Raw genomic sequence first — 23,350 nt, forward strand, 5'->3', positions numbered from 1 at the left:
ATAGCAAAACATAATACTCGTATTTTTTTCTTTCAATAAAGAGTAAAAGGGGAGGGTAGAGTTGAGGAATGCCTTTCCTAATTTTCATAAAATTGAAAGATACCCAACAGATTTTTCCCTGACAACTCTGACGTGCTATATCCCCGCCCCGGGTATCACTGCACACCGGGCACGTTTGGTGAGTGGCTGTTCATGTCGTGCCGCACGACTACGCCAGATTTCCATGAAACAAATGACTGTGGGCACCATGGTAACAGCCGCAAGCTCTCAGTGTGCATCGTGAAAAAATATAATTATCCCTTCATTCAAAGCCACAGGGATCCCTTGTGAAAATGGCCACAAGGGAGACGACAGTCAGTCTAATGGAATACGTTTTACCTGGATGGGAGGCGACAGGAATTTCAAACATGCTGAAGTGCCTCGAAAGATATCGCTTGTGTTTTAGAATTCGTTATTTTGAACAGGGCAGCTCTCCCCTAAGGCAGATGGACGCAATTTTATCAGCATCCACTGTCAGTAACGTTTTTATTACATTGGGGAAATTGTGCGTGGGTTGTGGAATCTGCTTTTGGGAGAAAACCCGGCCCTCCCAGAGTTAATAACTGTGGTAGAGGGGTGTGAAATTAAAATCGCTTAAAATCACGCAGATATTTTTCAGGCATTCTATTTCAAAAAGTTTATTTTAGATGATAGTTTTGATGATTCATTGCTGCCTAAAGGCAAAAACGCAAGCTGGAGTGAACAGCTGATGGCGCCTTTATGTTCAGCTTGGTCTAGTCCATTTGTCCCCTGTACAGTGTACCCTTTCCCTGGTGAAATGACTCTGCCCTGTTTGACCCATAAAGTATATATCCACTTTTTTTGAAATGGCCTTTGTGTCACAGCACTATGTATCAAACAGCAAAACCAATCCCCTGTGTGTATTGGTGTACATTGTGCTAGATACAGAGTGGAAGTAATACTATTCTAGGGTTTTCTGCCCTGGGTGTGGGCTGTGAGTGCCCTTATGTTTGTTCATAGTGGGTGTTTTTTTGGGATTTTTGAGACAGAATAATTGATTATTAAAGTATTTGACTATGAGATCACTAATGTCCATATACACCTGTATTCACACACTTATTGATTTTTAAAAATTGAAGAAAATCCAGTTTTGTTTGGAGAATTTTTACATTTACATTTACATTTATTTATTTAGCAGACGCTTTTATCCAAAGCGACTTACAGAAGTGCATACAGCAAGTATAGCGACAGTACGGGGACAGGATGTGTACAGTTCCACAATGAGACAGTTCTCAGCTGAGAGCAGCGTCTGTTTGAGGACACAGTACTATTAGATCTGTACAATTACAGCCTATAGGGCAACTAATACGATACACTTTCAAACGGCGGACTTCGACAACTTCAAACGGCGCAATGAGCGTCAGGGTAAAGGCGGCAACAAGAGACAATTTAAAAGCACAATTTAAAAAGCACAGCAAATTTATGACAGCACTGATGGGCGGGGGGGGCAGCAATTGTGTGCTGGGTCAGTCCAGGTAGAGTCTGAAGAGGTGCGTCTTCAGGCCCCGTCTGAAGGACTGGGGTGAAGAAGCTGTCCGTAGCGAGACCGGGAGTTCGTTCCACCACTGGGGAGCGATGTAGGTGAAACGCCGATGTCCGGCAGAACGAGCACCTCCTGCCTTGACCATGCAAGGAGCGAGGTGTCCAGTTGCTGCTGAGCGCAGGGGTCGGGCTGGTGTTTAGGGCTGGATGAGTTCTTGGAGGTAGGCAGGGGCTGTCCTGTTGATTGCAGAGAAGGCGAGGGTCAGGGTCTTGAATCTGATCCTGGCAGCGACAGGAAGCCAGTGGAGGGATTACAGCAGGAAATCCCTCCACTTGCCAAATGCTTTGTGTGATGGGATACTGGACTCTCCCATCTACCCCAGGGCAAGCTCCACGACCCCCAGCTGATGGGCATCATCCCCCGCATTGCACGCGACATCTTCGACCACATCTACTCCATGGACGAGAACCTGGAGTTCCACATCAAGGTAAACGCACCGTCCTGCCTCCTCAGCAACTGCGGTCGGGTTTCCGTGGCCCAACCGTGAGAACAAGGCGGCCAAGAAGACTGTGTCTGTGTGATCCACATCCTAAAAATGGTGATAAAGACTCTAAACTCACATACTCACACAACAGCTCAGTACAGACACGAGGAATTTGCAGATATCAGTGGTGTCTTCTCATTAAACATATTTGTAGATAGTAATTAATTAATATTAACAATTTCTATTTGCTCAGCCGGCACCCGTGTATTGGGCAGTTTTCAAAGCATTGCATTGTTATCTGTTATCTATTTATACAGCTGGGTATTTATTGAAGCAATTCGGGTTAAGTACCTTGCTCAATGGTGCAGCAGCAGAATTTTGCAAAGGCACATTCTGCTGTTTGAAAAGCTTGTGTGTGAATAAGGGAAATGGAGGAGAGTTCAGCTGATATAGCAATGAGGGCACAGGTCTCTCAATTGCTCCAGCTGCATAAATGACTTAAATAATTTGTGATTTAAAAGCAAATATGTGAGTAACCCTGGAAAAGAGCATTACTGCTTGAATAACATTTTCGGATTTATTCATTCACAAGCTTTTACTTCAATATTCATTTTCCCCAATGGCTTGTGGATTTCAGATTTTCAAACTTCAAGTACTATTTTTAAAATGCACCTTTGCAAGACAGTGGAATTCGCGGATGGTCAGAGTCAGGAGCCTGATCCGCTTGCAGCTCTCCTGCAGAGCCCTGTTTGTGCCAGAGGCAGACACTCTAGGGCGTAGATGGAGGCAGCTGGTCCAAGGCCATAGAGAGGAAGAGGCCCATATGGCACCCACCAGAGCTGGCATTCGAACGGGCACCTCTGCAGTCCCTCTCCTCACCGCAGAGGACAGGAAATGACTTCTAATCAGGCACCCAGAGGACACCCTTTTTACAGTTCAGTTTAATTATCCGTGTGTATGTGGCCTCCATTGGGATGTTCATTATGAATCCGGTTTCTGGTTGACTGCTCTTCATCTAGACTAGGATATTAGGCTGTTAGCCAGTAACATATTTAAGCAACCTGTGTCCTAAACCATGTTTTTAGTCTGTTTCCAGTTCCGTGGAATAGGATGAAAAAGTACCAAGATTGGAACGTGTTCAGAAAAGCATATTCATGCTTTGCAAAAGTAATACAAAGCAGCAGAGAATGTTGTTTTTGCAAAGTAAAAAACAATCAGAAACAAAGGTTGTGATCAGTCCATATGAAAACATGTCATTATTATCAAAGAGGTCAAAACATTGTCTGTGTGTTCACTGATCAAGCACTACCAGTGTATGCATGCCATTATTTTCTGTAAGGTTTGAAATGACCAAAGATGACCAGAGAATAAGACACAGAGCATAGTTGGCCACTTAATTTTAGTTCATATTTTTGAGAATGTGTATTGTTTCTTTATACAGGTCTCCTACTTTGAAATCTACCTGGACAAAATAAGAGATTTACTAGATGGTAAGTTAGAAAGACCAGAACAGAACAGTGATATTGCTTGGTTTATATATAGTACAGTACTATACTATATACTATACTAAACTATATGTACTATATGCCCTATACAATATACAAAGTACTGTAGTATAGTTATGAGTTTGTACAAGTAGTCTGTGTAAGAGTGAGTTTGTATAGTGTAGTGCTAAGAGTAAGTCCTGCTTTACAGTAGTGTGTCAGAGTATTGAATGTGTTTGTGAATGTATGGGGTGTGACTGTGAGAGTATGTGCTGTATTGAGAGTATCAGATGTGTTTCTAAGTGTATTGTGAGCATTCCTGATATGTCTAATTGTGCCTCTCTCTTTTTTCAGTTTCAAAGACCAACCTGGCTGTCCATGAAGACAAAAACAGAGTGCCCTACGTGAAGGTAAGCAGCCAAATAAGCATGGTTTTTTCCTCATACTCTGAAACCACACACTGGTGAAAGTGTTATGATGGGCCCAATGTATTAAAAGAGCACTCTTCTCAGCCCATGGGATTTCCGCTGTTAAGTTGGCGTCAAGTGGTAATAATGTTAATGCCATTACTGCTCTTCTCAACAATCAAATTGTTCAAAGCGGTAAATGCATAAAAAACTGTACAAAATGGCAAGTATTAAAATATTATTGCTCAAATTTACATAATAAAATATGGAGGATGTGCTGAATGCTGGAAAGGCAGAAAAGTGGTAATAATGTGCTGCTAAGTAAGCATGGTATTCCCTCAGGGCTGCACAGAACGATTCGTGTCCAGCCCTGAGGAGGTGATGGATGTCATTGACGAAGGGAAGGCCAACCGCCATGTCGCTGTCACAAGTAAGTCCGATACATGTCACAGCTAACTCGGATAGTGCATGCATCCTTTCAGGGACAGTTTGTAGTGATGACTCACTGATTGATAAGCTAGCAGAAGTCATATTTTTAGAATTACATATAATGAATGTTCAGCAGTTGATGGAGGTGAGATGGAGCATCATGAATGTCTGTATAATTGGTTTATCTATCCAATGTAAGTGCAGTGCAGTATTCTGCTGGATCAAATAAACTCACTAGTTCCCTGATATTTAAGAACTGTGTTTAATTTATGGGTGGGTCAATACTGAAAATCCACGGGGAACACTCTTCTTGTGTTTGTATTGAGCTGCTGGCTTTACGGTTGATCCACTGAGATTAGCGTGAGCATCTTTCTTCTGCGCAGACATGAATGAGCACAGCTCCAGAAGTCACAGCATCTTCCTGATCAGCATTAAACAGGAGAACGTGGAGACGGAGAAGAAGCTGTCGGGGAAGCTGTACCTGGTGGACCTGGCTGGGAGCGAGAAGGTGTGCAGCCCTGAGTCTCTCTGTTCTCTCAAACAGAGCGGTGTCCTTAATTTACCGCCATATGTCAGCCTGGTGCCGCCAATGAGTGTCCTCCCAAATGCAGCCAATCAGAGGCAAACCCGTTTATCTTGAGCTATCCTCTCTCCTTTTCTTGCTGACAGAGCCCCTTTCTCAATATTGATGTTTTTTTTTAAGGTCAGCAAAACTGGGGCAGAAGGGGCTGTGTTGGATGAAGCCAAGAATATCAATAAGTCCCTGTCTGCCCTGGGGAACGTCATCTCAGCGCTGGCTGAGGGAACTGTAAGCGCTTCTTGTCTCCCTCTCCCTCTCTGTCTCTTTCTGTCTGCTTATCCCTTCTTTTCTTCATGTTTATGTCCTTCTCTGACTACTGTTACATAAAAATACCATGATGTCACCAGCACTGATGAAAGATGACTACTGTGTGTAATGGTTAATATTTTACATATTCAATGTATGTTGATGTGTCTTACTTATTAATTTGTGTGTTTGGCGTATTAGTTAGAGTTTGGTTTAGTATGTTTTCTGTTTTCTGCTTAGTATCTTATTCAGTCACTAGTTAGGACCACTGTAACGTCCATACAGTAATGTTGAAATGATCCTTCCCTGTGTGTTATCTTTGTAAAACACTTAAGAGCCTTGTGATGATGGCAATGTTACTGTCCTTGTGCCTGTTGTAGAAAAGTCACGTCCCATACAGAGACAGCAAGATGACACGAATCCTGCAGGACTCCCTCGGGGGTAACTGCAGAACCACCATCATCATCTGCTGCTCCCCATCCGTCTTCAACGAGGCCGAGACCAAATCCACGCTCATGTTCGGGCAGAGGTGAGCACAGGGTGCCTCTCCTGCATGGTTAATCGCATTTCACACAGGTGGCGGGATTCTATTGGCTGTCACTAAAACACAGCTTTTCACTACTTGGAAAAGAATGCTTTATTATGTTGTTTTGCATCAGGAAGCCTTAATTATGATAATTACAAGCATGCAGTTTCAGGAGAATAACTGTGATTGAGAGGGCTAGTTTAGGATCTTTATTGTCTCAGTGTTTAAGTGTCTTGGCACAGTCACAGAGCAGACATGACACTATGAATTTATCAATCAGGACATGCCTGCGCATGCATGTGATGTGGTCTGTGTGTTGTATAATGGTGTCTCTGTATTGTATGTACAGTTAATATATAATTCTGTGTATGGGAGTGGCTGGTGTGTGTGTGCAAGTGTGTAATGTGGGGTGTGAGTATGTGAGTAGTACATAGGATTTCTGTGCATGCATATTTGTTTGTGCATGACAGAGGGAGAGAGAGAGAGAAAGAGAGAGTGGTGTGTGTGGTTCCAGAGCATGTCTTGCCTTAAGGGACACACTCCACAGGAGTGCCCAGCTGTCAGTAAGCACGTGTAGTCCTGCAAGGGACCAAGCAACCATTACTGATCAGTAAACAGAAGCACCAGCTTCCCAGAACATATGCCATGCTTTTTAATTGGGAGCCACTGAGATAATAAGAATGCAATATCATAGTCACCCAGAAAGAAAAAAAAATCCACTGGGAGACTTTCCACAGGGAGCTATAAAACTTACTTTGAGATTTATGCAGACCATGAATACAATTCTGTCTGTATATTGCACTTCACTGCAACACATTTGGTTGAGAGAAAAGCGGGGCATTACAATCTGGCAAGACCTCTTTTTCACAGTTTTTCCTTTTCTGCAGTGTTGTTTCATGGCAATAACCTCCCACAAAGCCAACCATCTGTAGCGGAACAAGGAAGTCGGGTCTTATACCTTAATTAGAAGGCCAGAAGGAATCACAGAACAAGTCCTTTACTTGTTAGTCCTTCGTAGGTGTTCACATGATCTATGACGTGAAAACTCTAAGCGTAACAGATTGTCACCAGACGTTTGTTACATTTTCATTTTCATCATTATCATCCCAATGTAAGGAACAGTGACACTCTCAGAAGGTGGGCCAGGTATTACTAATGGGAGGTATCTCGAGGTATGACACCTATTAAGGGAATGGTTGGAGGTTAGTGAGGGAGGGGGTCACAGGAATGAACCACGTCTTCATGATCCAAGTGAATGATGCTCCGATGTTAGCGATGAATCAGAAGGAGTGGGCTGGAATGTAGCCCTCCTGAGTCATCATGAAGCCCAAAGTAGTCTGAATCCAAGTGCAAAGTGCAGTCATGATTAACAGCGATTACACCTAGGTGCCTTGGCCGATGGATCAACACCCAGCTGTTCCCTCCAGGGAGCCCTAGAGGAAAGCCCGGAATCTCCCTCTCATCACTTTTCGAGTAGCGTGGCGGACCACAAATCTCTGTGCCTGGAGATCTGACCGTGTAGATGATTGTAAATCATTGGGCTTGTTCTCTGTCTTCTGTTGGCACCACTGTTTTCAAGCACAGGGAAAATGGTGCGGGAAAGATCAGAATGTGCACCCGGGAATTAGTGTTTAATATGACTGCTATAAACGCAGTGTGGGTAAAAACCAATGGGAGAAGATCTGAGGGAAGTCTGATACGAGGAGACATACTCTGTGCTCTGTGAATTGGTGAAATAGGCTGATAAATGTCTCCCATTCTGATGTTCCAGAGTGGCTAGTGCTCACATGGGGGGTGAGTTGACAAAACAAGGCATAGATTGGCGGTATAAGAAATCAAGAGCCCCTTTCCCAAAGGAAAAAGACATGTCCCATGTGCTCCCTTTGTAATCTGTGTGGTGTATTGCCTTTGGCAGAGAGGTCAGATGTAGGTTAAATTCATCAAAGAGCACTATCTGGAAGAATCTCTCAGGGTGACATAGTGATACAGCCTGCCAAATGTTCATCGTTTTTACGATAAGCTATTGCCTGCACTGCACCGTACATCCCAGCCTCACAATCATGGAGTACGCTTCGTCTTCTACCAGACCAATGAGTGAATCAGATGGCTTCAGCAGCCGGTAAAAGGGCTGGTGTAGGAGGGGCTTGGCCCTGCATCTAGGCGTTGCCTCCAAAATTCCAAATATAGCAGTGGCAGCACCATAATACTGTAGAGAGGACATCTGCCTCTGATTTTTCACCTGTCATTTGTAACGTTCATTTATCTGTGGAGGATCCCTGGCTGACTCTCTTTTACTTGGCCCTTTAGCAGGCTTTGAAGCTCATTTTATCTCTATTCTCATGGTGGTAGAGAGCCAGCAGGCCTTTTAAATAATACAGCTGAGATACTGCAGCAACTCGAAGCTATATATAGCTGTCATTGCCATAGGACATAGCCAGGAGTTGCAGTATACTTTAGAGACATAATTGTCTAGTCTCTGTTGTGACTGACATTTTTATTACTTTTGGTAGCTAAGGCTATTGTGTAATTCTTTAATTAGTGTGTGGAGATCTAGACAGAGATCACCTGTAAAAGCAAATATGTAATTAAATGCAGGTGTCATTCCTGAAGTCTATAAGGAGCCCCACAGGAAACCATTTGAACTGGTTCATTATCTGGCTTTCTATTCTATTTATAAGTACTGTATTTCCTTCTCCAAAATGAAGATGGCTTCTGTTATTCCTATTTGTGTTAGTCTGTTTCCCATCCTTGTATGATAAATTCACCATGAATACATCATCCCCCAAGATTATTGTCCACATCTGTCCATCTTTACCATCCCCCATTCATTCATCCTTCAGCCTCATCCTGCCGTTATTGATCTGACCATTGATTTCTTCCCTCGTTTCATCTGCTTTTGTATTATCTTTGATTCTCCTTCTCCCCTGTTTTTCCACTCGTTTATCCCTTTATTACGTTACGTTTGCTTATCGGATGCTGATAATGCTGCATGATGACATGACACATATGTAGCTTGTATGTGTACTTTACTCATAAGCACATTGAAAATATTATAAGCCACTGATGCAGCGGGTTTTTTTTTTTACTATTGATCATGCTGAAGTGTCTTACCCTGGACTCCAGTGTCAACCCTGGGTCCAGAGTCCTGTGCTCCAACCCCTACACCTTATGTCACCTGTCATAATTCAGCATGATACATCATAATACATCCTTCTGCTGTTGCACACAGCCCATCTCTCTATCCTTACATACTTCCCTCTACTGTCACACACCCGTCCTCTCTTTATCTATCCCCCCTTTATCATTCTACCCCTCCAACCCTCCGATGTCCGCGATTCTGACGGGCGGGCTGTCTCCACTCTGGCAGAGCCAAGACCATCAAGAACACGGTGTCGGTGAACCTGGAGCTGACGGCCGAGGAGTGGAAGAAGAAGTACGAGAGGGAGAAGGACAAGAGCCGCGCCCTCAAGGGCATCATCCAGAGACTGGAGGCAGAGCTGAGCCGTTGGAGGAACGGTGAGAGAGGAGGGGAGAAAGAGGCTGGCTGAGTCACCAAGGACACCACTGTCTTTGTCTGTAGCCGAGGCTGGGCTAACTGCTTCCTATCACTCAGCTTTAATCAAAGCCTTAGCGCGCACACTGAAACTGTACAAGCCCCTGCCTCTGAACGTGACTGGAGTCCAGATGAGGTGCTACGGCAATATGCAACGCTCGCATCCTCGTTTATGCACGGGCATGGCTACGCCGCTGTCCTAAATCAGTCTGATTGTTTGCCGGCCGTTGACAAAACAAAGCACGTATCTATTATTCACAGCGAAAGCCAAGCGGAGAACAGGCCCGGACCGTCTGTACACCGATCAGCCCAGAGAACAGAAGCTTATACAGGTTTAGACTCACAGACCGGCTGGCCTGGGGGGGGGGCTGTGGCGGTGTATTATTCCATGTTGCGGGCCATTATAAAACTTTAAATTGACGGCGTTGCTGATGTTATTGCTCTGACTACAGGCAAAGAGCAGAGGCTCTCCGGGGCAGAGGGGTATTATCCGTACGGATGTCTCTTAATGCGGCAGGGATGCAAAGCCACTGTAATAGGCTACGCCTGACTTGCTTTCCAAAGGAATTCTCCATTCTCCCAGACTTCCATTCCGTTCTTACATCTATATTATTTTTTCTTCAGGATATATAGGCTATGTTTTATATAATACACCCCCACCCCCACCTCCTACATTAAAATGACCCAAGTGGTTAGTGTTCAGATTGGGGACAATCAAATTACAAACTCTCAACCCTATTACTTTTTATGTGACCTGGATAAAATGCAGACACGTAGATTATCTATAGATTTATTCAAAGTATGATATCCTTATGTCTGATATCCTAATTTTCATCTGCTCATAAAAAATGCCTTGAATTACATTGCAAGGGTATTTTTCCATTAATATTTGTTGGGTATAGACTGCTGTTGTACCCTTGACCTAACTATTAACCTATATTGCTTCAGTAAAGATAAAGCTTTTAGGGTAACTGTAAATTGTCAAGTCCTCCATAAAAGCTTGTATGAGGGCTTCTGCTTGGAAAATAAATTGTGATAATACACAACAAAAAATGTTATAGGAGATAAGACACTTGATGATAAAACGGAATCATTATAATTACCTGATTACAGACTGGATGCTGTGTTTGCCTTTTACTACCCATTACAATGATCACATCCACAGTCGCTGCTCCAGCTGTCTGTTGCTACAAACAGACGTCCAATCTGTCTGGTACATGCCGGTGCCTGGGTAATTACCTGATTTGAGCACGCAGGAGCGTTGGTGGGAGTAGCCATTCTATTAGTGGAATGTAAACAAGAAATTGGATGGAATAAAAACTACAATGTTGGTTGTGTCCTTGAATAACATGGAAAAGGAAAAAAGGAATTTTCAGCCTTCAGTTTGGTATATTCTATTTAAATTCAGCCAGTTAGCGTGTATTTTCTTAGTCATTCAACAGGAATCGTGATGTTTTAGAAAGACTGATGATATCCCTATGGCCTTATTGTAATGCCAGAACAACATATTGGTGTGCTGTTGTGCTGTATGCTCGCTATCCTTCTCCTTTGAGACCGTTGTCACTGTGGCATCTGAACTTCTCTTTCCGCTGTTGAAGGGTTGCCGTAGAAACCATCCATCCCTCTTGCTTCCTCCCTCACTGTCTCCCCTTCTCTTTCTCCTTCTCCCTCCCCCTTCTGTCCTTCACTCTCTGCCTCTGTTTCTCCCTCCCTTTTCTCTCTCTTCCCCCTTCCCCCCTTTCTCATTATTCCTGCCCCCCCCCTCCTTCCCTGGCCCCCTCTCTCTTTCTCTCCCCCTCCCTCTCTTTCTCTCTCACGCAGAGTCATCAGTCATCACTATCGTAAGCAGAGAGTCAAAGAGGAGGAGTCACCTTGTGTTGTGTAGCTGTACTTCATGTCAAATAGCTGTCATAGCTTCAGCTCCTCTCGGTGTGAGAGAAGTGTGCCCTGGGTTCTGGGTATACCTTCCAGATCACTATGCATATGACTCTTGGTTTCTATTCTGCATCTGCCATGTTTGTATACAAGCTACAGAACAGAGGCACAGATAACACCAGCTATTTGTTATATAATTTGAACTGAGTCATGAACTTTGTCGTTACCATTTTTTGCTTTTTCTCCCTTTATGCAATCCTGTTTTGGAATTGCCAATTGCATACTAGGCTTGTCTCACCATGACAACCTCTGCACTTGTGAAGGAGTGCTTAGGCGAGACTAATGCAATTCTCCAATACATGCACGCAGCCAGTGGCTATTTTTCACGCTACAGTTTACACAGTGCACCACAGTGGAGTGGGCAGTTGTTGGAGGATTGACGCTACACTGCTGATGTCTTTTGAGCAACTCACAGGCACTTGACAGGTCACAGGATGCCCAGACGTGATTGAATGCCAAATATAATCAGTCTTAAATTTAATTACATACATGCCATGCTTCATTACAGTGATGACCAAACTCTTCATGTTTTGAAAGTAATTTAATTGGGAAAAAACACTTCAATTCATCACTTAGCGTGCAGAGCCAAAGCACCCTATGACTGAAGTGAAGCAGGAGTTGAACAGAATGCTTAGTCACAAGTTATAAACCCAGAGCCAAAGTAGAACTTGGTGACTTGATAAAATCAGGTTCCCTGTACAAGGAATGAAATTACTTTTTAATCCCAAAGTGGTGATAGGGCTTCAGCAGTCACTTTAAAATATTCATGTTATTTGAGCCTGAGTTTGTGCACTAAGTGTGAAGCCCATGTGTTGCAGACACACACAGATTTATCCACCTGGCCCTCTTCTGCAGAGGAAAGATAAATGACAGAAACAGACCTGCCAAAAGCTTTGTTCCCACTTCTCCTACTCTGTCTCCTTCCCTCTCTCTCACACACTTCCTCTCCCTATCTCTCATTCTCTCTGTCAGGGTCAGTTCAGTTAATAACCTCTTTGTTGGGGGTAGATTATCCCTTACTACAAACAGTAGACAGGCCTTGAAGATAGCGGCTCTGTCTGGATGTGCGAGGCACACCTGCTCTGTCTGCCGGTCCCTGTCTCTCGCCTCCTTATCTCCGGCGCTGCACACAAACGCTCCCGCAAAGATTCGGCTCAAACTCTGCTGGATTGAAGGGATTATCCCTCTGCCGGCATTTCATCTCGATCTGCTGTTGTGTTGCTTACAATCAGAGAGACACACTTAATGGATTACTGCGAAAAAAACTGGTCGGCATTTGTGCCAATATCTCACTTATCACCTGTTTGCGCCTAAATGTCGCCTTCCCCCGTGATGAATGTCACTGCATTGTGTCTGTAATCCTGGTGTGGGTGGGGCAAGTTTAACTGTGACTTCCATTTGATTGACATAATATATTTGCTTACCCAGCGTAATTCATGGTTGTAAACTTTCCTACATAAGTCATAAAACAATGCACAAGCACGCCATCTGGACAGAGCTTTAGTTTATTATACACACTGTTTGTCTCTTTTAACGCTGTGCTAAGCAGGAGATCAGGAGACATCGGCATCTCAAACTACTTCTCTGCCATTCTGTGCTAGGTGAGGCTGTACCTGAGGCGGAGCAGCTTAGAGCTAAGGACCAAAAGAACTTTGACAACACCCCCATCATCGACAACCTGGCTGGGCCCATGGGTCTGCTCTCCGAGGAGGAGAAGAGCAAGTATGAGGAGGAGATCAGTGATCTGTACAAGCAGCTGGACGACAAGGTGGGTGAGCAGGGATGTGGCTCAGGGACACAGCTGTAGCGGATGTGTGAGACATTACTGGAGGAGTGGGGCTGTAGGGGGAAGAGGGATGGCATTAGAGGAGGTGCAGAGCTGTTGTGAGGATGTTAGACATTCTTAGAAATGAGTGGTGTTGGGCCTTTGATGTAAGGTGAAGCTATGTATTGTATACATACTAAAACTGAAACCCAGGACACCAGAATGAAACATCTACCAAAATTAAAAATATACCAAGCATATGCAGCTCACAGCACAAAACATCTACCAAACATAACAAGCACCTAGCATAAAACTCTGCAACCAATGTTGTTCAATTTGTTGCCTGCTGTGTGGGGGCAGAGTCCATTTCATTACCTGAAAAGCAGACTGACTTCATTTCTCACATCTAAACTGCATTTTCCATCTTCCCTGCTTTGCCGTTACTCAGTCTCCAGGAGATGTTGGTGGGCATGGTCAGGAGCAGAGGTGAAAATTGGTGTAGTTGTTTTTTTTTTTTTTTCACAAATCACACCTTTTCTCTGACAGTGAGCACACAGACCATTCGGCATACAATCTTGAGCCAGAGGCTCCAGGGGAGGGTTAGCTGAGTTGAATGCATCAGAGACAGGCTGGAATTGGAAGCCTGCTTATATCAAGTAGAAATCTCTGCTGACCCTTATGGACAATTTACATGGATAAATGGCTTTGGGTTAATGTGCAGTAAAGCTCTCTGTAGAAAGTCCTTTCTCCCAACTCTGCTCTGCAGAGACACCCATCTTCCTGCTCTGTTCTGAGACCACTTTTTCACAGATGCTACACCAGGTTCATTTTGATAGGTGGGATCCAACAGGGTTTATGACAGCGCGGTGTGTTTCCATGCCAGAATGGGGTAGTTCTGTGGCTTAGCCTACAAAGCCGCAGATGAACACCAACCCTAGTGGCTCAGAAATTGGCAAGCCACATGACAGAAATCACGCCGCGCCGAGCAGCCGGTTGCACAGAGGGGGGGAAAAAGGCGGGGGCGTTGTGGAAAAATGCAATTTAGTCCAGCGTAATGAAATGCAACTGTATTTTTCAGACCCAGCTGGTGTGGAAGACATGTTAAGTGTTTAGAAGGTGACATTTTCGCTCTGCTTTCTCCTCAGGATGACGAGATCAACCAGCAAAGCCAGCTGGCAGAGCAGCTCAAACAGCAGATGCTGGACCAGGACGAGGTGAAGCTCCGCCACCCTCGCTGTTCCCTCAACAGTCCCTCCTCTTGGGGGAATCGTGGGAGGGAAGACCTGGGTTTTCTGGAATCTTCCTTGACTACACTCAGTTGTAAACCTGTTGTGCTGGTACAAAACTGGCATTGTGGGTCTACGGTTTAAACTTAATGCTGTACAGTAATAGTTTAAAGTTAAATGCCCTTTGACAGCAGTCAGTGTCATTGTAACAATATTTCTCAGGATGGCACTCCATTTCTAGGATGGCACTAAAACTTTAGTATTCTCTACAGTTAACCACCTGACCCTATTGAATGCATTTTTGTAGGTCACTCTGGATAGGTGACTGACTGTAAATGTAAATGAGTAACTCTGGGACTCATATGCAAGTGGGCAGGCTTCTTGATCTACTCATACATTCACTCATTTCACTAAAAGGCAATCCCAGAGTGGGATTGCTGCTAACCAAGACAACAGTGCCTTGGAGCTTTTTTGTGCCCATAGAAAATTGTTCTCAATCGAGAGTGAGCTCCTCGTTCATAGTCTGTAAATAACACACACTAAAGTGTTGCGATATATGTCTAATGAAGGTTTCTTAGAATTTCTTGGAAGTTGTTACCATTTCAAAACACAGTTGTAATGCAAAGTTGATAAAGACCCAGTGTATGCATCAATGCAAATGGAATTTCACTGAAAGGCCATTTTCAAAAGCACTTAAGTTGTGCCTGGCACCATCTAGTGGTTGAAAATTGATACCACACATTAAAATTCCCTGACTGCACTTTTCGATAGCGTACATTTGTAATCAGGAAAGCTGCTGTAATGAGCCACTTGTGATTTCAGTTAAGTTTTGAAACCGATTTTAGCCGAGTTTATTCATTCATTTTGAACAGATTAATTCATTTGTTTATTACATGCACCCAAAACATCTGTAACTATAATGGTGATTATATGCCAATTTAAAAATAATTGGCACTCCTCCCCTCCATTGAGCTAATATTGAAGGGGTGTTGACCTTAAATAAACTGTCGTTGTAAAATACAGTTAGGTAAAATGTTACACTGAATGAAAGCAAAAGCACATGGACAGTTACAGCAGCCAGTCAAGGGTGTATATGTGTCTTTGCATGTTTGTGCCTTTGCACGTGTATGTTTGTCTGAACAATTTCTGTCTTTCTGCATTTGTATTTGTCTCTGTGTATGCCTGTGTATATTTCTGCCCCCTGATGAGTTTCTGTCTGTCTGTACTTGTGTCCGTCTGTGGATGTGCTCAGTTGCTGGCGTCGACACGGCGGGACTATGAGAAGATCCAGGAGGAGCTGTCCCGTCTGCAGATGGAGAACGAGGCGGCGAAGGACGAGGTGAAGGAGGTGCTGCAGGCCCTGGAGGAGCTGGCTGTCAACTACGACCAGAAGAGCCAGGAGGTGGAGGACAAGACCCGCGCCAACGAGCAGCTGGCAGAGGAGCTGGCACAAAAAACTGTGAGTAAGCAGGGAGGGCAAATAAGAGGGGTGAAAGGTGGGGGTGTAGGGTAGAGAAGAAGGATACAGCGGGGTATTTGGTGGGGGTATATACCTCCACAGGGTGGGGGTGTAGGCAGGAGTTAGGGTTATAGGGTGAGCCTGTGGAGTGGAGTGGGGTATGTGGTGGGAGTATAGGCACAGGGTGGGGGTGTAATGTGGAGTTAAGTGTATGGGGTGGGCCTGTAGAATGGAGTGGGGTATATGGTCAGGGTCTAGAGTGGAGTTGAAGACACAGGGTGGGGAGTGTAGGTTGGAGTTAGGGGTATAGGGTGGGACTGTAGGGTGGAGTTGGATGTACATGGTGACCATATGAGGTGGGGTTATTGGTGTGGTTGTATGTGCCACAGACAGTCCTGGCGGAAATACAGAGAGAGCTGGCTCAGCTGCAGGAGCTCAGTAATCACCAGAAGAAGAGAGCAGCTGAGATCCTGAGTCTGCTGCTGAAGGACCTGAATGAGATTGGGGGCATCATCGGCACCAGCGACATCAAGGCTGTAAGGAGCTGGCCCTGCCCAGACATGCATGTGTGTGCGTGCACACACACACACACACACAGAAGTATGCTTACACATACATGCACATGCACATGCACATACACTGTCACACACAGAAGCACATAAATATGCTCAGACACATAGGATTACATTCATGCTGATAAACACTCAAACACGTACAACTCATGTAATTCCTTGCACACCCACACTGAGTGTGTTTGCACTGTTGTCTGTGATATTGTCTATGCACAGATGACGGAGGTGAACGGCATGATCGAGGAAGAGTTCACCATGGCACGCCTCTACCTTAGCAAGATGAAGTCCGAAGTCAAGTCTCTGGTCAACCGCAGCAAGCAGCTGGAGACTGCTCAGGCTGATGCTAATCAGAAGATACAGGCCAATGAGAGGGAGCTGGCCTCCTGTCAACTGCTCATCTCCCAGGTAACCACCAGAGAGTGGTGCCACTACAAGTATAAGGGTTAACTGATTTAATGTAGGAATCTGAAAGTGATATCCCTGTAATTTTCTTTGTCACCACACAACTATTGCTGGGTTCACTACAACATGAGGACAATAGCTCAATATTCATACAAGCTGAAGTATGAGCACTGTTCCACACCACTGCAGATTAGCAGTGGGAGTTCTCCATTTTGTATATATACAGATACAGTTTTATGTAGCAGTACATTTGGTTGTTGACCCCAAATTTGACTCGGCAGCTAAACTACACCAGTAAAGAAGATTAATTACTAAGATTTCATCTGGAATAGTTTCTTCTGCCGTAGTAATTGGAGTGATGGAGCATGATTTACAGGGAAGTCCTCACGGAAGCTCCATTCAGTCTACATTTGAAATCAGTCGTCAGTATCGAAAGAGACTGAAATTTACACCCAGCGTTAACACAGGGGTTAACCCCTCTTTCCTGCAGCACCAGGCAAAGATCAAGTCTCTGACGGACTACATGCAGAACGTGGAACAGAAGAAGAGACAGCTGGAGGAGAGCCAGGACGCCCTGACGGAGGAGCTGGCTAAGCTGCACGCCCAGGGTGAGACACAGCGGAGACACACAGCCTCCCCAAAACCTCCAAACAAACACACACACACATACAAAAGCGCGCACGCGCACACACACGCCCACACCCTTATATGAGCCTCCCCGTTCCCACCAAACAAACACACACACACACACACACACACAAATGCACAAGTGTCGACAGATGCTGAAACTGTCATTGGAGCCCGCTGATCTGTACAGGGAGCTTGCAGAGTATGGTTTGCACTGAAGTGGCACAGGGTGGGAGTATACAGTATCAGATATAATGAAGATGTTATAAAGAAGATTACGATATTGGTTAGAAAAGGAGAGCTCACTACCTAATTGGACGCTCTTTGTGCCCTTGCAAGGATGGCAGTGCTGATAATGTCTGTGACAGCCAGGTAATTCAGTTCAGAACACAAACGTGATATTACATGACAATGGTGAAGCTGTTACTTGCTATTTCTACCTTACCAACAACTGGACTAGGCAGCAAATGACTTTATGGACACATGAGGGAAGAGAATGAGACTGATTACCACTTAACGCACAGCTGATGATAAGCCTCATAGCCTTCTTTAAGCATTTCTGGGATTCACTGTCGTAGCTTATGATAATATTGCATCATTCCAGGAAACGTTTCAAGAACGGTGTGCATGTTCATGGTCTGTTTCTTCAGAGAAAATGCACGAGATGTCGGTGATGGATAAGGAGAAGGAACACATGAGCAGACTCCGGGATGCTGAGGAAATTAAGGTAGGTCCCAGCAGTCACCACTGAGGGGCAGCAGGGGGAGCAGTCGCTACAGCAACAGACTACAGATTCACCAGTGGGAGACTGCTGGTCTACCCTTGAGCGATGTACTTAATTTTTTCAAGGAGAATTCCAGATGTATATAAACGGATTACTGAAAGCATATAATATAACATAGTGAGCAATGTCACCCTTGATAACACTGTCCACTAAGCCAATACATAATGTAATTAAAAACACAATGTAACCTTTTTCTGACAAAGTAATGAGTGGTTTAATCTTTTTAAGCCGTGTAATACAATTGTTTTGACGAGTGATTATACTCTTTTTGAAAGTGGCTAGTGTGAAAAATCTACCTTGCTTGATGTGGTTAATCCCCTCTTCCTTTCTCCGATCTCGCTATGACTGTTAGTTATGAAAGAGTTAGAGATAACTGGAGTTATTCCTGTGACATCATCTCTGAAACTATGATAATTCGTTAAATACAAGACAGGGCACAGGTTAAGTCCCGGAGACAAACAATCTGGAGAACCACATGCCAGAGATGCTCAGTATATTCAGTGTACATTACATTATTGCCATTTAGCTGACACTGTTATCCAGAGCAACTTGCATAGATTACAGTTTTTACACATTATCCATATATACAGCTGGATATCTACTGAGGCAATTCTGGGTTAAGTACCTTGCCCAAGGGTATAGCAGCAGTGCCCCAGTGGGGAATCAAACCAGCAACCTTTTGGTTATGAGCACTTCTTCTTACCACTATGCTACACTGCCGTCCCCAGTATGTCTCAGCTGACTCACTTCCATCTCCTCACAATGTTCTTTGGTCCGGTTTTAGACTTTCCACCCAATCAATGGCTCCTATCAAGTAATGAGGATATAAGATTTGAATGAGGGCCAGAAAAGCTTTCATCTCTACCGGACACCACAAGCTTATATGGAAGTGATTGAGAATGTGTAAATGTGTGCAGGCAGCTCTTAGCCTGGTGTCTTGAATTAGCATAAGATGTGCAAACACTCTGGCCTGCCTCCTGTCTCAGTGTGCTCTTCCCTGTGTGTGTGTCTCCTGCAGAAGACCCTGGAGGAGCAGATGGAGGGCCACAGAGAGGCCCACCAGAAGCAGCTGTCCCGCCTGCGCGACGAGATCGACGAGAAGCAGAGAGAGCTGGACGAGCTCAAAGAGTGAGAGAGCCCGAGGCGCTCTGTTCTGTCACATTAAAGCACACTGTCACACTGCTCTTTTGCAGTACTAGGCAATTCCACGCTCTTCTTTTACATTGCAGCACACTTTCACTCTCTTCTTTTGCATTCACACTTTAACACTTTACTGTTACCAACCATAGCTTTATACTCTTCTTTTACATTAACATAGGCAGATTCAGACTTTTTTCTCTGTTTTTGGATACATGCACTACTCCCTTGTTCCCTTGCATTACTACACTTTCAAATAGGTCCTTCATTTCATGATATTTCCTTGAACGTACACTCTGGTCTTCAGCCTGTCTCATGAAATTACTTCACAATGACCTGTTCTCTCTCCAGTTTGAATCAGGGTTTGCAGCTGGAGCAGAAGAAGCTGATGTCAGACTATGACAAACTCAAAATGGAGGAGCAAGAGAAGGACATGAAACTGCAGAAGCTGATGTAGGTGTCCCTGCCCAGAATCCTCTGCCTGCCACACTGCCCTAAACTCTTTTCAGTCAGACACTGCAGCCCACCCCCGCCGTGTCTGCTAACCCCCCTCACTCAGGTGAATATTGTCCACCATGTTGAGTGTGTCCCACCAACGTTGGAGGCAAGAGGAAGAGGCTCACCTTCTCCCTCCAAGTGAATCTGAGAAAATGCTTGCTTCACAGTTGGCTGGCTATATGTAACTGTTTTACAATATCATAATTAGCTAGCTGATTAAAATAACTAGCTAGCCTTCAACACTAAGATACCTGACAGTATTAGGAGCTTACTACAACAACTAGCTAGGAAACTAGCCTGCCTGGAAAGGTAAAGCATCACTGATTGTTCACTTGCTGTTCACTTGCTGTCCCTCAGCATGATGAATGAGAAACAGGAGCAGGTCAGAGAAGACCTCAAGGGCCTGGAGGAGACGGTGGTAAGTGGAAACATTCTTATCATGCTTGGCTGTTCTAAAATGGCCCACTTACTGTAGGGGCAACTGGTGGGCTATGGGTCTCACATCACTCTTTAAAACTCACCATCGGTCCTGTGTTGGTCTGAAGTGCATGTGTGTTTCTATTGGAAAATTGCATTAGCTGTGAGATGATTTAGACCTATCCAAGCAATGTCGTTTTCATATTGAAATTAATATTTATTCTTTAAATCAGCCCCCTTTGAGATTTAAAATCCTTTTTACAAGTGAGACGTGGCCAAAGGGGCCAAATGTTTCAAACCGTATAAAACCGAACATTAGATATAAGATCTATAACCTCCAACAACTTAAGTTCAAGTTTTGAGTCAGTTTTAATATCATTGATTGAGTCGTCACAACTATTTCATGCTTTATGTTAGAGAGGGAGAGTTTCTTTTCTTAAATGAGATGATTTAAATGTTAAAACATTTTTTTCTTTGTGTGTACAGTCCAGGGAGCTGCAGACACTGCACAACCTGCGCAAACTCTTTGTCCAGGACCTCACCAGTCGCGTCAAGAGGGTTTGTTGGCTTTTTCACTTCCTGTGTGCTCTGTGAGTTCAGTTAATGGCCCCTGTCTGTCCCTTTGCTGACTCGCAGTCTTTAAAAGATGTCTTCTGCCAGCACATTGGCTCTTTGTGCAAAAGTCTGCAGTCCTGAAACAGTGAGTAATACAGGTTACACGGGAAATCTGCTATGGAAGAGGAAATTAACAACAGGTAAAACGTCTATGTATAATTTCCTCCTATCTACTACTGTCCATTGGCATTGTTGCTCCATTTGTTTCAAGAAGGATGTAAGAATTGTTTGGTTTAGTGGCATAACCAAATGGAAATCACGTGTGTCGGTGTCCTCTTGTCCCATGTCTCTTCATTGGATTATTGGCAGTGTGGTTGTCTGTTTACTAGGCTTATTAATCATGCGCTCTCTGCAAAATACAATGAAGTCTTTAATTTGCCTTTGAGAGAGCAAGTCTTTTAACCAGCCTCACAGATGCCTTTATGTGGGATGTTTGGATGCCATGTGCACTTCAGAGTTTACGTACGCATCTACAGGGACTGGTATATTCCTTACTTTGGGCTGGAATCCTCCTAAAATACCATGCTCAGGACTTCAACCACTATTTACATACTGTTTAGTTACATGTTTTGGCTCCTGACTGGCCTTCATATGTCTGGTCATGCGGTTCTATTTCAGTCACAACACTCCCTGTAATCACTCAGAATGGACTGCTGTGTTCAGTGAAGGAGTGTGTTCAGAGTAATTGGTCAGAGTGGACTCCTGTGTTGAGTAAAGGTAGTAGTGTAGTGCTGCTACAGAAAGGACAAAGCCTTTCCCTCATACACTGATTTGAGCTGCTGTATCATACAGAATATAGAATATAGTGCACTATTCCCATTACCGTTTAAGCGATGTTCCTGGAATTCAGCCAATCATGTTGAGTCTGTGTTGTCCTCAGTGCTGGATCTTACAATGTCCCTGGTCTTGGGTATGTGATGTCCTCTGTGCAGAATGTCCAGAATATCTCTCTGTCCCCTTAGAGCACCGAGTTGGACTGTGACGATGCAGGGGGCAGTATTGCACAGAAACAGAAGATCACCTTTCTGGAGAACAACCTGGAGCAGCTTACGAAGGTCCACAAACAGGTACTGAGATATCACCTCGAGTAACATGTACTGAGGTCCACAAACAGGTACTGAGTATCACCAGGATTATTTTACAGAGGTCCACTAATAGTCACAGAGTTTTACCTGGAAGAGCTTAGAAATCCATAGGCAAATAAATAAATAAAATCTCATCCTTGATATTGAGTCAAACAGAATAACAAACGTAAACACCAGAGAACATATGTATCTGTGTGTGTGTGTGTGTGTGTGTGTGTGTGTGTGTGTGTCTGAGTTACATGTTAAAATACCCACAATGAAATCATGATAATCTCACCCAATCTATCCTTCTCTCTCATTCCCTCAAATCTTTCTCTCCCCCTCATGATCCCCCTCACTCTATCTCACGTCTTTCTCTTTCCATTACTATCCCTAACTCTGTCCCATCATTTTTTTTACCTCTGTCTGTCTCTCTCCTTTCGTCTCTCTTTTTCTTCCTCCTTTCCCTCCCTCCCACAGCTGGTACGTGATAACGCAGACCTGCGCTGTGAGCTTCCGAAACTGGAGAAGCGTCTGCGTGCTACGGCGGAGCGCGTCAAGGCCCTGGAGTCGGCGCTGAGGGAGGCCAAGGAGAACGCCATGAGCGACCGCAAGCGCTACCAGCAGGAGGTGGACCGCATCAAGGAGGCCGTGCGCGCAAAGAACATGACCAGGAGGGGGCACTCCGCACAGATCGGTGAGGGCAGAGTGATCCACTGGGAAGAGGAAGTTTGGAAAGGTCATGTGATCAGTGGCGAAAGTGCTATATTTTGGATGTTTTCTCCCTCACTTCTCCTACAGCCAAGCCCATCCGCCCGGGACACCACCCAGCAGCCTCTCCCGTGGTTACCCATTCCGTTCGCGGGGGTGGAGGAGGGGCCAGCCACCACCACCACCACCACAACAGCAAGTAACAAACTGAGTGAGTTCAGCCTCTCAAGCTTTATTCGATCAACAGTCAATCAAATGAAAAATAACCCTGAAATGATGAAGTGAAAAGTGTAAAATGGTTTAGGGGAGATGTGTAGTCAATCAGTCAGCTAATCAATCAATTCATCAATTAATCAACTAATCAATCAGTCAACATTGCTCACCACAGCAATTCTCAAATGATTGCTCAAAAACATGTGAAGAACAGAAAATAAATACAGAATATTATGTTAAAAAACAATCAAACAATAGAATTAGGACAAAGAGCTTAGAGTGTAAGCCTTAGACTTTCATTGCTGTTACATTTCTGCGCTGTTTGGCATGGAGCAGATCGGGTCAGAAAACAGTCCATGTCTTGACCTCGGGTGTGGCTATTTATATCACAACTGTGTAGGGTGAATAACAAATGCAAACTTTTACAGTGTTCACTGTAAACATTTGCATAGTTTAATACACATCTGGGGATATTGTCAAGTACTGCATCTGAGTCACCACAGCCCTGCAACAGTGTACAGTCTTCACATCAGGAAAAGGGCATCTCGGGGAATTCTCTGGATACAAATGACCAGTCGTTCACCTATAGTTAAAATTTAACTCGTAGGTTACATCTGACTGGATCCCAGAAGTACTGTTTAATCTTTTTAGAAACAAGTCGTTGGCCAAGATG

At 44.3% G+C, this 23,350-nt stretch overlaps 1 protein-coding gene across 1 annotated transcript in view; it reads left to right on the forward strand.

Moving 5' to 3' along the window:
* The window catches only part of LOC118788944 (kinesin heavy chain-like), a 37,408-nt gene that overhangs the window by 12,103 nt on the left and 1,955 nt on the right, over positions 1 to 23,350 (forward strand). The window contains exons 4-25 of the mRNA XM_036545163.1: positions 1,926 to 2,030; positions 3,469 to 3,517; positions 3,866 to 3,921; positions 4,261 to 4,348; positions 4,731 to 4,855; positions 5,051 to 5,155; positions 5,554 to 5,702; positions 9,067 to 9,215; positions 12,789 to 12,955; positions 14,098 to 14,166; positions 15,431 to 15,637; positions 16,027 to 16,173; positions 16,426 to 16,614; positions 17,102 to 17,219; positions 17,889 to 17,965; positions 19,041 to 19,150; positions 19,511 to 19,612; positions 20,015 to 20,075; positions 20,561 to 20,632; positions 21,652 to 21,756; positions 22,234 to 22,450; positions 22,555 to 22,675. Of these exons, the coding sequence (XP_036401056.1) occupies positions 1,926 to 2,030; positions 3,469 to 3,517; positions 3,866 to 3,921; positions 4,261 to 4,348; positions 4,731 to 4,855; positions 5,051 to 5,155; positions 5,554 to 5,702; positions 9,067 to 9,215; positions 12,789 to 12,955; positions 14,098 to 14,166; positions 15,431 to 15,637; positions 16,027 to 16,173; positions 16,426 to 16,614; positions 17,102 to 17,219; positions 17,889 to 17,965; positions 19,041 to 19,150; positions 19,511 to 19,612; positions 20,015 to 20,075; positions 20,561 to 20,632; positions 21,652 to 21,756; positions 22,234 to 22,450; positions 22,555 to 22,667 (2,580 nt within the window). The 3' untranslated portion in view covers positions 22,668 to 22,675. The remainder of the gene's footprint in view (positions 1 to 1,925; positions 2,031 to 3,468; positions 3,518 to 3,865; positions 3,922 to 4,260; positions 4,349 to 4,730; positions 4,856 to 5,050; positions 5,156 to 5,553; positions 5,703 to 9,066; positions 9,216 to 12,788; positions 12,956 to 14,097; positions 14,167 to 15,430; positions 15,638 to 16,026; positions 16,174 to 16,425; positions 16,615 to 17,101; positions 17,220 to 17,888; positions 17,966 to 19,040; positions 19,151 to 19,510; positions 19,613 to 20,014; positions 20,076 to 20,560; positions 20,633 to 21,651; positions 21,757 to 22,233; positions 22,451 to 22,554; positions 22,676 to 23,350) is intronic.

The sequence above is a fragment of the Megalops cyprinoides genome, chromosome 14 (assembly GCF_013368585.1).
Source record: "Megalops cyprinoides isolate fMegCyp1 chromosome 14, fMegCyp1.pri, whole genome shotgun sequence".
Lineage (NCBI taxonomy): Eukaryota > Metazoa > Chordata > Actinopteri > Elopiformes > Megalopidae > Megalops > Megalops cyprinoides.